Consider the following 16,744-nt stretch of genomic DNA (forward strand, 5'->3'; position numbering starts at 1 on the left):
TGTGTTATCACCGACCTAAACCATGCCATATATTGTTGAGTTGGTCTTGCACCATGGATGACTGGTTTGTTTAGGATGTGTTGTCGTCGATTCCTCCATTGACGACATATCTCTTTTGCAAAGTCTCTCCAGTCGGTATAATCTCATTGGGCATCAACCCTTTTTTGATGTCAATTCCCCAAACACGTCGGAGGTTCTGGAATCTGTTGTTGCATGCCGAACTGCAATTTTACCCCGTCACTCTAGTGCATTTCCACAGTAGTGAACCGGATAATCGGTGTCTTTGTTGTCCAAACTGTAGCATCATCATGGTTAACTTGATGATCAAGTCCCAAATATGACCTCTGGATAAACTGTACAACAATACAACACGATTAGATGATAAATAATTTGATAAGTATTTTTAAATTAAAATAGAGTTGTGTTAGAGTATTACATCGTCTGCTCCAATGTGGTCAAATAGATTGCGATAGACTACTATAACGTGTTTCAGACACCTATTGTAGTTCATCCCCCTTACTGACCACCTAGATAAAAAAAATTGAAAACTATTAATTACAGTTATTTGTGATATAAAGTATAATTAATTAAATGGTAAAGTGTTAAACTTACTTTGTTACAAACGAGAACATGAATGACTTCTCGTTTACCGGGACGAGTGACGACATTCTTGACCAACCTCATGCTTGTAGAAAATACTCACATGAAAAAAATGTATGAGTATTTATTTTTGGCATTTTTACACATTGCACTATATAGATGGGCCAACACAGTTGAACCCCAACTATATGTGCTTACCTTATTAGTGTTGCGTAACAACGGTAAATACATAATATTTACTGAATTACCTGTACTTTTTGGAAATAGAAAATTACCAAATAAATCATAATATAACACTGAGCTTTAATTATTTTTTCGTACTCGATTGATTCTTCGGACAATATTAGACTCGCACAGTATTGTTTAAGATATTTTAAATTTATACCTTGTCCCCTAGCTTGACTGGATGACTCTCCCTCAGTTTGGTCGTCACACAAAGGGACACCCAATAATTCGTTGCAGATAGAGTTGTCCTGGTTAACTCTACCATTCACAACCTTACCATCTATACGGATACCCAATAACATGTATACGTCCTTAAGTGTGACGGTACACTCACCAAAAGAAAGGTGAAATGTATGGGTATCGGGTCTCCATCTCTCCAACAAAGCAAGAATGAATTTGTAGTCCATCGATTACGAGACTATGTTGAGGAGATTTCCAAATCTACATCCTCTAATATATGGTTCTATCAAAGGATCGTGGGGTACATATTCATGTACACGACATCGAAAATGCTTTGGATCCTAATAACACATAAGTAAGAAATGCAATAAGAAGAAGTAATATATAATACAAACATAGATAAGAAAGATATACGAAATAAATATGAAATAAGTAAAAAGAGAGTGATAACATACAAATGTCGATATATTCTTGAGTGTTCATCTGTGTTTATCACCCATAGTCAACAGAGACATAATGTTGCAGAGGTTGAGTGTTGCAAAGAAAGAATGTTGTAAAGAAAGAGCGTAGATGATTAGTGTTACAGATGATTTAATGTTGTGATTTGAAGCCTATTTATAGATGAAGGAGTCTTACTAGGTTTGAAACCTGCGCAACATGTGATTGGATGCATGCATGACAAAGTATAGAGTAGTCATAGCCTTAGGCGCATGCATGTGAATATTCATATGCAAGGAAGAGGCGCCCATGGTCTTGGTGTCGGCATGTGAATATTCACATGCAAGGAAGAGGCACCCTGTTAGCTGGAGATTTCGACTATTAGGTTGAAGTTCTTTGAAAATATTATGTTTTGGAGAATAATATAAAAATGGCTTTGTGAAGCTATTTATTAAATCCTTTTCTTGGGAGAAAGGACCTTTTTGTCGAAGCTTAAGACTTAGAAGATTTTAGGATCTCCACAAGTTATCTTCGACATCGGGGTTTGGCAGATTCGAAGCTTCGAGCGAGAAAGATTTGAAATTCAAACGAAGTAGTTTCGTCAGGCAAACGCGTGGAAGCATTTGAGACACGCAGCGCTTGAAAACGTCGAACGTGGCAATCATCTGCGTAGAGACCGTTAGGGTCAAATTGTTATAAATAGGAGTCTTAGTTTTTAGATTTCGTGTGTTTAAACTGATATACAAAATTCACTAAAAATACTCAAAGTACCGAAGCGAGAGAAACGAGTCTTTGCTGAAAATGTATGTATGAAGAACACCATGATTACATTTCATGTTATCTTTTTAATGCAAGTTACTTAAATTAAACAATTTACTGTCTTTATTTCTATTTAAGCCTTCTATCGAATTGCCTTTATCTTCAAAGTCTTTCATCATTGCTTTTACCTTTACATTTACATTTCGTCAAACCTTTATTTCCAGCACCTTTTCAAACTTAAAACCTTTTACTTCAAGTTATTTATCTTTACTTTTGCCAATTACCTTTGTTATCTTTAAAAAAACCTTTTTATAGAATTACTGCCATTTATCCTTTATCTTTAAAGTCATAAGCCTTTAGATTTCGTTTAGAGTGTATTGTCGAAACACCTTTTACTTTGTACCATTAACGCTAGATAAAGAACCCTAATTACCATTCATAAACCAGAAACAAACTTAATCATGAATCAAATCACCATAACACTAGTTCTTGAGACACATGTCCTAGGATCAATCTAGTCGATCTTGTAAGTTACCAAGATGAATAATATTGGAGGACTAGCGGTTGTTTGTCAGAAATTACTGGTAAACAAATTGGCACGCCCAGTGGGACCGTGTCAAAAGAATTGTTAATTATAATAGTTTGCTTTACTTTTACAATACAAAATTGTTGTTATTCTTTTGAGTTAAAAAATCACAGTGTTGCATGAACCTTAGAAGTGGTAAGATAGCCAACAATTCGCAACCTATAACCAAAAGAAAATACACAAAAAAGATGGTTAATACAACCAGTCAAGGGGAACAATTTCCTCCTCAGGGAACAGGCACAGTCGGAACAAGTTCGATTGATGCATCCACTGAGATCCCTAGTACACAGGCCATACCAACATATGGATCCATGGCCTTAAATAATTCGACAACAATGCCTATTATGTCAAGCGTAACAGACGTTTCTGCAAGTTCAATCCCTGACCCGTTTTCGACAATTGTCGGAACCCAACCAACACCTACTACCCCTAGGCCACTGGGATTTGAGAATTTTAGGCCTTGGAGAGAATACCCATATGGAATGCCATCTACTTCCATGGCAGGACTTCAAAATAATACTTCCATATATACTCAACCCCATAATACGGTTGTTTCGCCAATTCAAAATTCTAGTTCTGGCATGAACTATGTAGGTCGAAATACCCAATCACAAGGATTATCCACCCTATTACCTACCCTTACAACGAATAACCAGGAAGCCTTTAGACAACAAATGGATGCTAGTAACCATGATATGGTAGGAGTTCTTGCCAGAGAAATGAATACCATTTTTTCTCCCCTAATACATAATGTAAATAGGACTAACAATGATAATGCCCAAACATACCAACAACTGTCAGCGCAGATGGGACGCATAGTAGATTTCCTAGGCGCCCCTCAGTCCTCTGTTCGACGCAGACCAAACCAAGTTATAATCTAGGAAGAAGAACCAACTATAAATCAGGTCTGACCACCTAGACAAGCGCCTGACGAAAGGGTCATGGGGGCAAGATTAGAACAACAACCAGTTCGACAAGAAGTCCCTGAAGAACAACCTAGGAGAGTAATGATGGTTAATAGAGACCAGGATGAAGACGAAGTAATTCATAGGGTTAGGCAAGAAAACATGATGGAAAATAACTTAACTACTATGATAAAGAGAATCATGGCCCAGAATGGTCTGAATACAGGACTTCGACAGCCAAATTATACCTCTCCCTTATCAGAATACATCCTACAAGCTGAATTACCAAGGGGTTGTAAAATCCCTAAGTTCACCAAATTCTCAGGGGACACTAGTGAATCCACTATAGAACACATAGCAAGATACATGACTGAGGCAGGGGATTTGGCGAACAGTGAGAACCTAAGAATGAAATATTTCCCCAGTTCTTTAACGAAGAATGCCTTCACGTGGTTTACAACTTTGCCACCAAATTCCATAGATACTTGGCCTCATTTGGAGAGATTATTTCATAAACAATTCTACATGGGCCAAACTAAGATAAGTCATAAGGAATTATCCAGTATTAAAAGAAAATTCACTGAACCTATAGATGATTATCTGAATAGGTTCCGTTTGTTGAAATCTAGATGCTTTACAGTAGTGCCTGAACATGAATTGGTCGAAATGGCCGCTGGAGGGTTAGACTATTCCATTAGGAAAAAGTTAGATACCCAATATCTAAGAGATATAGCCCAATTAGCAGACAGGGTTCGACAGGTCGAACGTTTAAAAGCTGAAAAGGCCAGAGCGAATAAGAATTATAAGAAAGAAAGGGTTGCTTATGTCGAAGTCGAAGATGAGGAGTCTGAAATCTTTAATGACCCTTATGGTCTCGAGGAATTCGAAGTAGATTTGGCTGAATTAAAAGAAGCACCACCTTATGCTTGTAAATTACTTACACCTTCGAATGGCAGGAACCCTGTCGAAACTGAAAATAATGATAATTTTCCTAAAAAGACCTACACATTTGATGTTACCAAATGTGATGAAATCTTCGATTTATTAGTAAAAGATGGCCAAATGATAGTGCCTCCTAATACCAAAATTCCTCCGTTAGAACAACGGAAGAAAAGAGGCTTCTGTAAATATCACAATTTTCTAGGCCATAAAACATCACAATGCTTTCTTTTCAGGGATCTTATTCAGAATGCAATTAAGGATGGCTGCCTCAAGTTCGCTGATAGGGGGAGAAACCAGATGAAGGTTGACGCTGACCCCCCCTCAACATTGCTGACACAAATTATGCTGAACCTGTCGAAATCAACATGATTGACATGGTGGAAGTGGAGGTTGTGAAGGAAACAGGAACTGAAGGCTATGTGCTAGTTGGAAAGAAGGCTACTGATGGCCTAAATAATGATGTTCCCTTTGGAATTTCTGTCGAAGGTGAACAAGTTGCTGATGTCGAACCAAAGGCCACTGAAGGTGTTAATGGGAAGGCAACTGAGGCTACTGAGGGCCTAAGGAAGAAATTTGAGGAAATTTCAATCGCTGATGGCGCCAATCTAGGTGTCAACATGGTGGATCTGAAGAACCCCCCCCCCCCCCCCCCCCCAGAGATGGAGGAAGTGGAGAGGTGTCTGAAGATAGAGCAATGAGGAATGGAGTTTGGCTATCCCAAAGCCAATGAGAGCCTAAGTGAATACCTTTGGAGGTGTCACAAAAGAAATTCTGACATGTTGTTGTGCCCAAGGTGTAACATCATGATGTGTCGAAGGGTGGCTGAGGATATGAAAGATGGCAACGAACTAAGACTGAGAGAAATTGGAGAAAGGAAAGCCAACTACTGAAGGTGTATCCCAAGCCTGGAGAAAGCCTTCTTGGTTTTCTTGTGCGTTGCTACAAGTACGAAACAAAGAATGCTTGATGTGTCCCAGATGTGGGGCAGTTTACAACAGGGAATTGGCTGAAGCGTTCGAGAGAATTCCATCTAACCAAGGTTGGGATGGACACGGGGGTAACCCGAATATGTACATATTCGACAAGAGGGGACTTCCTAGGAGGCAAGACAGCCCTCACCCAAGGGCGAAAAGAGTTACGTTTAAGCTTCCGGCAGAAGTCCCTGCGGACAAATGGACTCAGGTGGGGTCGAAGAAGGGAAAGTGGAAAAGTTTTGAGGATGGAGGAAGAATCTCTTGGGCTTATAGAAAACAGTTCCAGACATCTAAGAGAGAGGCTATCAGACTGGAGAACTACAAAGGAAAGAATCCCATGTCAAGGTCCTAGTGGAGAATACATCAGAGGTTGAGAAAGGCTGAAATAGAGATGACTTCGAGGGAGATTGGAGAATCCAGCAACAACAAGGTCCCCTCAAATGTTACAAATTCGACCAAACCCCCTGTAGGAAGGAAGTTGTTTTCATCTAAAAACAAAAACACAAATCAGAAAGTTCAGGAGGAACAAATAAGAGAGGAAGAAATGCTCACTGACGACTTTGAGTCCGACAGAGTGTCATCTGTTAATATAAATTGCAATGTGGTGTCAGTTCTGCCATACGAATATAATAAGGAGATGGAGATTGAAGACAATGAGGAAGCAAATGTTATGGAGATGGCGAAGCATAAACCTGTGTGTTACTATGTTCTCAACAACGGCGCTGTCGAAGAGCAGAATGCTCTTTTTGAAAGGCCTCACCAAGGGATGCAGAACCATCTCAAGCCCTTATACATTAGAGCTAAAGTTGAACATGTGGGGGTGAACAAAGTTCTGGTGGACGGAGGAGCAGCAGTCAATCTGATGCCTCAGTTCATGTTAAAAAATCTAGGTATGTTCGATACTGATGTTAAACCTCACAATATGGTATTGTCGAACTATGAGGGTAAGATAGGGCAGACTCTGGGTGTCATACAAGTAGATCTGACTGTTGGATCAATCACAAGACCAACAATGTTCATGGTGATACCTGCGAATGCGAATTACAACTTACTGCTAGGAAGGGAATAAATCCATGGAATAGGGGCAGTTCCTTCGACCATGCATCAAAGGGTATCCATCTGGAGAGAAGATGGTGTAGTAGAAAATGTTGAAGCTGACCAAAGTTACTTCATGGCGGAAGTGAACCATGTAGATAAGAAGAACTTCGACAGGAACTTGGCTCATATAGGACCATGCCACCCAGTTGAAGACATCTACTCCCCAAATAAAAATGCTTTGTATTTCTTGACTCTACATCCCAATGGCTTTCAGTGGGAACGGGAAATTATGGGGGACCCAGAAGAAAGGGAATCATCTGAAGTACGACCAACAGGCTGGGATGAAGACCTGGATTATGCCTGAGTCTTCTTTTTTCGAAAAGATTTCGGCCTACATGGCTGAGAACAAAAGAAAAGCGGCTCTCGAAGCCGAGATAACTAACATGGCTGACGAAGCCACATATGGTGAAATTTATAATGCATGACCTGGGGAGTACTTTAAACCAAACCCCCCTGACGAACAGGTGCCTATGGAATTAACAGACCAGAGGTTAGATGCCATCTATGACGAAGAGCCTTTGGGATTCGAAAAAGATCCAGTGACGTCGAGTGCGAAGATGTTAGCGCAAGATCCCCTTGAAGAAATTGATCTTGGAGATGGGAGCACAAAAAGAATCACCTACATCAGCACTAAACTGGACCCCAAGTTGAAAGTAAGAGTAATTGAACTGCTAAGAGAAAACAAAGACTGCTTTGCTTGGACTACGACGAGATGCCTGGTTTGAAGAGGGAACTGGTTGAATTGAAAATGCCTATCAAGGATGGCAAGAAGCCCATCATGCAGACTCCAAGGAGATTCGCCCCAGAGATCCTCTCAAAGATCAAAAAAGAGATTAAAAGACTTCTTCGATGCAATTTCATCAGAACCACAAGGTATGTCGAATGGATTGCAAACATAGTTCCTGTAATTAAGAAAAATGGTTCTTTAAGAGTATGTATAGATTTTCGTGATCTAAATGCAGCAACTCCTAAAGATGAGTATCAAATGCCTGTATGCTGGTTGACTCAGCTTTTTTGTGAAGAAGGTTCAGGGATTACTGTTCATTCTTCTTGGAAGTTGAAATTCACGATGTTAATAACTGCACGCACGTCTTGATGAGACGTTTTGAAAAAGTAAGTCATGATTGACTGACAGTTATGGACTTTTAGGTCTATGAAAGATCTCTGGTTGAAATCTGGTAATTACAAGAAATGTCCATTTTTGCATTGATTCTAAATAGACATTTATTGGGGGCAATTTGTTAGCTGGAGATATCGACCATTAGGTTCAAGTTCTTTGAAAATATTATGTTTTGGAGAATAATATAAAAATGGCTTTGTGAATCTATTTATTAAATCCTTTTCATGGGAGAAAGGACCTTTTTGTCGAAGCTTAAGACTTATAAGATTTTAGGATCTCCACAAGTTCTCTTCGACATCGGCGTTTGGCAGATTCGAAGCTTCGAGCGGGAAAGATTTGAAATTCAAACGAAGTAGTTTCGTCAGGCGAACGCGTGGAAGCATCTGAGACACGCAGCGCTTGAAAACGTCGAACGTCGCAATCATCTGTGTAGAGACCGTTAGGGTCGAATTGTTATAAATAGGAATCTTAGTTTTTAGATTTCGTGTGTTCAAACTGATATACAAAATTCACTAAAAATACTCAAAGTACCGGAGCAAGAGAAACGAGTCTTTGCTGAAAATGTATGTATGAAGAACACCATGATTACATTTCATGGTATCTTTTTAATGCAAGTTACTTAAATTAAAGCATTTACTGTCTTTATTACTATTTAAGCCTTCTGTCGAATTGCCTTTATCTTCAAAGTCTTTCATCATTGCTTTTACCTTTACATTTACATTTCGTCAAACCTTTATTTCCAGCACCTTTTCAAACTTAAAACCTTTTACTTCAAGTTATTTATCTTTACTTTTGCCAATTACCTTTGTTATCTTTAAAGACGCCTTTTTACAGAATTACTGCCATTTATCCTTTATCTTTAAAGTCATAAGCCTTTAGATTTAGTTTAGAGTTTATTGTCGAAACACCTTTTACTTTGTACCATTAACGCTAGATAAAGAACCCTAATTACCATTCATAAACCAGAAACAAACTTAATCATGAATCAAATCACCATAACACTAGTTCTTGAGACACATGTCCTAGGATCAATCTAGTTGATCTTGTAAGTTACCAAGATTAATAATATTGGAGGACTAGCGGTTGTTTGTCAGAAATTACTGGTAAACAAATTGGCACGCCCAGTGGGACCGTGTCAAAAGAACTGTTAATTATAATAGTTTGCTTTACTTTTACAATACAAAATTGTTGTTATTCTTTTGAGTTAAAAAATCATAGTGTTTCATAAACCTTAGAAGTGGGAAGATAGCCAACAATTCACAACCTATAACCAAAAGAAAATACACAAAAAAGATGGTTAATACAACCAGTCAAGGGGAACAATTTCCTCTCCAGGGAACAGGCACAGTCAGAACAAGTTCGATTCATGCATCCACTAAGATCCCTAGTACACAGGCCATATCAACATTTGGATCCATGGCCTTAAATAATTCGATAACAATTCCTATTATGTCAAGCGTAGCAGACGTTTCTGCAAGTTCAATCCCTGGCCCGTTTTCGACAATTGTCGGAACCCAACCAACACCTACTACCCCTAGGCCACCGGGATTTGAGAATTTTAGGCCTTGGAGAGAATACCCATATAGAATTCCATCTACTTCCATGGAAAGACTTCAAAATAATACTACCATATATACTCAACTCCATAATACGGTTGTTTCTCCAGGCACATGCGTTGTGTGTTCTTGTCTCTCCATGCATTCTTTTCTCTGCATGGTCAAGTTTGTGCAGATGAATTGTGTGATCAATGCATTCAATGTTTGCGCTATTTAATTGCATCAGAATAACATATCAATGCATTCAATTTCATTACCCATACATATCAAAAGAAATACTAAAGTTAGATTAAAAAAATGTCTTCCTCACAACATTACATGATCAGTGCCCATATCGAAGGTGAAATATTTGAGCATCAATTATTTGGTTTTTGTTTTCGCAACACAGAGGTGACTCGGTTTACAATAAATCGAAGATCAATATTTTCACATCTGAAACAAAGAATAGAAAAGAAATTGCAATGCAGTCATGTGGGCCAAATCATCTATAAAAATCCGGTTTGGTTTGCAGAAAACCAGGTGAAGTTTTATCAGAAGAAGATTCGAGATGATGACGATGTTCAACATATGTTTGTCAGTCACGAACAATCTGGGTACAACGATATAGAGTTGTATACATTACCACAACAACAACAAGTGTCTCAGTTCATTGATCAGTCACAAGTGTTTTGTGAAACTGATGATGAACAAGCTGAGGTGAATGTTGTAGATGACGAAGAAGAAGAAGACGAGATCTTGGTTCATTCAATGGTGAACGTTGATGAGGAAGAGGATCCATTACCAACTAGTCATGTATACTATCTACCTCAACACATGACAAGGTCGAATTTGGGTTCCGATGAACCTTCATCATATATATGGTACAATCCTTATGTGAAAATGCAAGGATCTTTGAAACAAGGAGACACATTTCGCATAAAAGAAGATTATGTAAAAGACATTAAAAAATTTCACATAGAACTATCAGCTGATTTCAGAGTTGATATAACTAATGCATTGAGATGCAAAATTTATTGTCCAAATGAGCACTACCTTTTCAGGTTGCCAGCTTCATACCGAAAGAAGAGCAATTCTTGGGAGATTGGATCCATGGGTCCAGTTCACACATGCGATTAAACTAAGATCTCAGCTAATATGTGATGAAATATTGTTTGTCATTGGCGACAATCCGTCGTTAAAGGTGAGTATAATAATCTCGCATATTGTAGCACAATACCAGTACACTCCATCATATAGGAAGGCATGGATAGCTAGGATAAAGGTTGTTGAAAAAGTGCTTGGAAATTGGGAGGAGCCTTACAAACAACTTCCAAAATACATGTTGGCTCTAAAACAATAAGCTCCAGGGACTATTGTCAAATTGGAAACGTTGTGCGCGTATACCCCAGACGGGAAGTGTGCTATTGGAAATGGAATATTCCACCGTCTCTTCTAGGCGTATCAACCATGCATCATAGGTTTTTCTTTCTACAAACCTATTATACAAATTGATGGTACATGGTTGTATGGGAAATACAAAGGAACGTTACTGATGGCAGTGGCACAAGATGGCAACAACAACATTTTTCCAATCGCCTTTGCCCTTGTTGAAGGGGAGACTGCTGAGGGATGGAGTTTTTTCCTAAGAAATCTCTGATTTCACGTTGCACCTCAGCCTAACTTATGTTTGATCTCTGACAGACACCCTTCAATCATCAGTGCATATAATATCCTCCTTCGACTCATGTCTTATGTATTAGAGATACTGCTCAAAATTTCATGCGGGAAATCAAAGATAAGACATTATGGAAGAAGGTTGTCAATGCAGGTTATGCATTATCAGAACCTTATTTCAAACACTACCGCGAAGACATAAGATTGTCAAATGCAGATGCAGTACGGTGGATCGACAGTATTCCATTGGAGAAGTGGACTAAGACATACGACAACAGTCAATGTTGGGGCCACATGACAACAAATCTTGCGGAATCAATGAACTCTGTCTTCAAAGGCATCCGTAACCTACCTATAACTGCTTTGGTGCAGGCAACATATTTCAGGTTTGGGACGCTGTTTGAGACCAGACGTTCCAAATGGAGTTCAATGTTGTAATATGGCCAGTTGTTGTTGGTGTAAGCCTTACAGGCCAATACTTTTGGTACTTGTATCAAATTATTTATTAATAATAAAATGCTTTTTCTTTATTATGTTTGTTTAATAAAGTCCCTAGAATAGCTAGTCCGTTTAATGTATCAAGTGTGACTTAATCATGAGATCACATTAAACATAATGACATTATTCTTAAAGTATCTGTAGTCGAGCTTTATTGTGAAGTGGGATAACATTAAAGCATTAAGACTATTATGTATATAGAGTAATGATCACATCTCATGGATCCTGGATAAGGAGTTATAAAGTCTTAAACATAGGTATGAATATTAAGAGTAATATTTATACTGGATTGACCCGCTATGAGAATACTATATAGAATGTTATGCAAAGTGTCATAAGTTATTCTCATGGTGATAATGGTGTATACCACCCTTCGACCTTAAACCACTATGGACCCTAGATATAGAGTCGAGTGCCTTATTACTGATCAAACATTATCCGTAACTTGATGACCATGAAGACAGTTGATAGGTACTCCATGAAGCATGCTGAGGGACATGAGTGACCTAGATGGAATTTGCCCATCCTACGTCACAGGATAAATGTCTATGGGCCCAATATTGAACTGGACAAGGATGACACGGTCTATGTCTTGTGTTCAGTATAGACATAAGGGTAAAAGGTTAATTGTACACATAAGTATTATCACAAAAGGATTTGTCAGATCACATGACATTTTCGTGTCTTGAGTAGCAGTGATGTGTTGCTAGATACCGCTCACTGTTTATTATGTTAAATACGTGATTTAATATAATTGCCAATGTTGCGAAAACCTACAGGGTCACACACAAAAGGACGGATTGATGAGAGATAGAGTAACTAAGGAACACCGTAAGGTATGGTGCATTTAAGTGAATTGTAGAACATCGTAAGGTACGGTGTACTTAAGTAGAATATGAAATATGGTAAGGTACCACGCGCTTAAGTGATTTTAGCATATTATAAGATATAGGCCACATACGCTTAAGTGGACTTTTTTAGCTTGCAGCCCACACAAGTGGTTCTATAAATAGAACCCTTGTGCAAAAGCATTTGTGCAGTTGCAATTTCATTTCTCTCTCTCTCTCTCTCACACTCAAAGCTTTCATTTGTAGCAGCTAGCACTGAGATTGAAGGAATCCGTTCGTGTGGACTGAGTAGAGACGTTGTCATCATTCAAAGTTCGTGATCGCTCCATAGATCTGCATCAAAGGTTTCAGTCGCCACAAGAGGTAACGATTATATCACTGATCATGCTCATTCGTAAGGATCATTAAAGGAGAAACTTTTTTAAATTCCGCTGCGTTTTAGATCGCTCTTCTCCTTCAGGTGTTCAGTGATGCTTCAATGAAATTCATTAGACATGAAGCTGCCAAAGCAAACACACATATGGTTATGGTGTTTGACCGTACTAAAGGTTGGTATAGTGTTACCGAGTCCATGAATCACAATGAGGGCATGCCAATGGGATAGTACATAGTCGAATTAGATAGAGGTTGGTGCGACTGCGGAAAGTTCCAAGCCTTTCGTACACCATGCTCCCATGTCATTGCGGCATGCTCAAAGTTTCAAATGGATCCATCCTACTTGCTATCTGAAATTTACAAAGTCACCAACCTATCAAATGTTTATAAAATTAGTTTTCCCGTAGTGCAACGAAGTTATGCAAAGGAAGAAAAATGGTCGCCCAACGAAGTTATGCAAAGGAAGAAAAAGGGTCGCCCAAACAACACCCACATTCAAACCGAAATGGATATGGCGAACAAAGTGGTTAGATTATGTAGTTCATGCCGTCAGCCAGGTCACAATCGTACTAACCGTCCTAGTGTTAGAACGAGCACAACCAGATAAATTCAAATGTACCTCTGTTGCAATATATGAAAAACTAAATTTATTTCATATTATAAGTTTGTGATGAAATATCATTACATAAACAACAACAAAAACAATTAAAGCAACTACAATACAATAACTAAGCGATTACAACCATCAAAACAATTTTGAACATGTAATGCATCATCCTATGGACGTCTTGGTCAGTCTTAATATCCATCCATTCACACACTTCTCTATTTTAGTTGAACGTGAACACAAGAAATTGTATTCTTCTAATCATTTCACCATTACCAATTTCTCCATCTAACCAACTGTTCAACATTCGATTAAGACGTTCAAACGAATCTATATTCCAAAGTCGAATCTTTATCGGAGACGCAACGGCAGAAAATATTAAATCGACATTTCGCTTGTGAATGTATTCAGACATGATTAAAACTCAAAAACTTGAAGGAGAGTGAAGTTGAATGAAAGAAAATATGGTTGTAGGGTAAAAGTTGTATGGAAAATATAGCTGAAGGGCGGGGTATTTATACAGAGCGGATAGAAAATGCATGCGCCAAGAGGCTAGGCGCCGTAACATGTCAATACATGAAGGCGTCAAAGGCATTGACGCCTCTTCATAAGCCACATGCAGGCGTCATAGGCATTGGCGTCTCTTCATGAGGCTACCAATGCAGGCGCCATAGGCATTGATACATCCTCTTGGTTAAAAGTGGATGTGCCAGTTCATCTGGCGCATCTGTTTTGAAAGGTGGTTATTTTGGATTTTTTTTTTTGAAAAAATGGTTATTTTGGAATTTATTTTGAAAATTGTGGTTATTTAAAAAAAAATCCCACATTGACAATTTTTTTCACACCTAGACAGTAAGTTAGAAGAAGTTTTATATGTTTTTTTAATAAACCTTACATTATAAGTCATTTATAAGTCAATCCCACAATAACCATGTAAATTTGTCATTACAAAATAAGATCAAATATTCAAACAAAATGTTGGTAAACTATACATCAGTGTTCATAAAATACAACGAACCATAATACAAAATTTCAAATGTAAATATCAAAATACAAAGTTAAAGACAATTATTGCGTATATATGAGGCTCATGCTTCTCCTCTGTTTCATGTATTGCAACACTTGTCATGCCTCTGCTAAGATGGTCTGTATAATGGCCATATGAGGAGCATCTTCCTCAATATCTCCTCTAGATATGGTTACTCTCCTAACAACCATTTTACGGTGACATATCGATAACACATCCACGACATGGTCTGCCCTTGCCTGCTCTGGATGAGCTGACCTTAAATGATCTCTTTCTGCATTCGATGTCATGTAAGGATGTGACACTCTATAAAACAATTGGAGTTAATTGTATACCATAATCCATGGACGAGGAGTCACACACGATGTACATCCTTTGGGACAAGATGCTCATAATACTCCACAAATATCCCATTAACGTCTTTGTGGAGGATAATGGTATGAGTAACAACTATGAGGTCTCTGAGTATACCACACGGATACCCAATTTTTCACAGTTCTTGCCCAGGTATAGATGTGGGTAAATAAGTCGAAACCCATAAGACAACCATACAAAGTAGAAGGATATCATATCAAAGGGTTGTGATTCATTGTGCTCACCACACAACATGCAATAGATATCATTCGGCACGATGCGATCAAAAGAAACTCAGAACTGCTCTGTCGTCGGAGTCCCCCTAAATGGGATAATCAAGCAGGCACGTGGTAATTCCACATAGTAGTCTTCAACATATTCCCTGCTAGAGAGAGGTGGAAATGATGGTGGATCCATGCCTAAAAATATTTCATATGAAATATCAATAAGAGTGTAACACGAGTATAATGTAATTAATATTAGTAAGGGTGCAAAAAAATTACCGTAAATATAGGTGAACAAATTACCGTAAGTAATATTAGTAAGGGTGTAACCATGAATTCTCTTCAGGTCAATGAAGTATTTAATATAGACAACGTTGACATAAGTCTCACTTTTGTCCACCTATATGCAAGTGCCGACCTAAACCATGAAGTGTGACCTCAATGCACATGTTTTATGATATGCAACATGTGCATCATCATCACCCATAGGAAATCCAGACATTGAAATCTAATATTTTTAAACGTGTTTATGCGTAGTTCTGAGATTGGTAATATGTGGTGTGTTAAGGCACATCCGAATTTCAATCTCAGTAACTTATTATTCTAGATTTCAAATTCTGGACTTTTATAACATTTGCTTTGACGTATTTCACAAAGAGCTTATTATGTATTTTGTGTGTTTCTGATGCCATTTCACTTCATTTGTTCCTTGTGTATTGCTACTATGATAATGTGTAGCTAAACTCTCCTTTTGAGGTTAGATGTAATTAAGTGTATTTTCATATATTACTTTTGATCATGATATTATATATGTTTTAGTTATTCATTTGTATTGATGTTTATTATTTCTTTTAATGTCTATTATAGTCTACTCAATTATAACTTGTTATTGAGAAATTCTATTTAAATATAGATCTAGAATACCCACATGTTAAAGACTAAACTCCAAAGATAGAATTAAGTTTAACATTCACATGTAATGTCAAAACTTAATGAGTTCGTATTGGTTATTTGGGTGAGAGATCGTTGATTATGTAATATGATTGAATAATATAGAGTTGGAGAGATTGAGAAACACTTGGGGTAAGAAATATGGGTTGTTCTTGAAAAACTTGGGAAATTATTTTATTTAACTCTTTTGGTATATCTTGTAACAACTTCTAGAAGTATAGTGAATTAAAGAGTTATTCTCTCTGCAACAGTAGATCTGCTTAATCGAACTAGGTACACAAATTCTTCATATACTTGTCTTTTATCTTCCTCTTGCTTATTAATTTTCTAACACTATTTGATAGGATATTTTGTTGTTTGAGACCATTTGGTTTATTGTCATTGTTCTTTGTATCATTCATCATTGTTCTCAACAAAATTAATATTATTCTTAGTTTCACAACGAGAATTTATTGGTGTGGTTGAACCTTTCAATTTCACAGCAAGAGGCACGTACTGTGCGGCAAAGAGGTTAAGTTTACAAGTGAGCATTATGAATTCCAAATAAGATATTTAGAATTTTTCTACTTAAAATGAATTTAGGTTGTGGAAAGTGAATATACAAACAATATTAACTTAAGATAAATATGTAGATGCATTAAATGGTGAGACATCGACGAATGCAAGCCTAAAGTTTTATTTTCTTGTGCCTCAAAGATAAAGTTTTAAGGGAAATCTATAAGGAGAAGACCGTAAATTCGATATGGACAAACCTTGAGTAATTCTTGTACTGGTAAAAAATACATTTTCCTTTGGAAGGACTTATATAGGACTTTGGGCATACA

The 16,744-nt window shown here is 37.7% G+C and overlaps 1 protein-coding gene across 1 annotated transcript; it reads left to right on the forward strand.

The window, feature by feature from the left end:
- Window positions 1-3,729: 3,729 nt before the first annotated feature.
- On the forward strand, window positions 3,730-5,004 carry LOC127102330 (uncharacterized). Its single transcript, XM_051039708.1, has one exon. The coding sequence runs from the start codon at window positions 3,730-3,732 to the stop codon at window positions 5,002-5,004; it is 1,275 nt and encodes a 424-aa protein (XP_050895665.1).
- Window positions 5,005-16,744: the final 11,740 nt, after the last annotated feature.

Source organism: Lathyrus oleraceus, chromosome 7 (genome assembly GCF_024323335.1).
Source record: "Lathyrus oleraceus cultivar Zhongwan6 chromosome 7, CAAS_Psat_ZW6_1.0, whole genome shotgun sequence".
Classification (NCBI taxonomy): domain Eukaryota; kingdom Viridiplantae; phylum Streptophyta; class Magnoliopsida; order Fabales; family Fabaceae; genus Lathyrus; species Lathyrus oleraceus.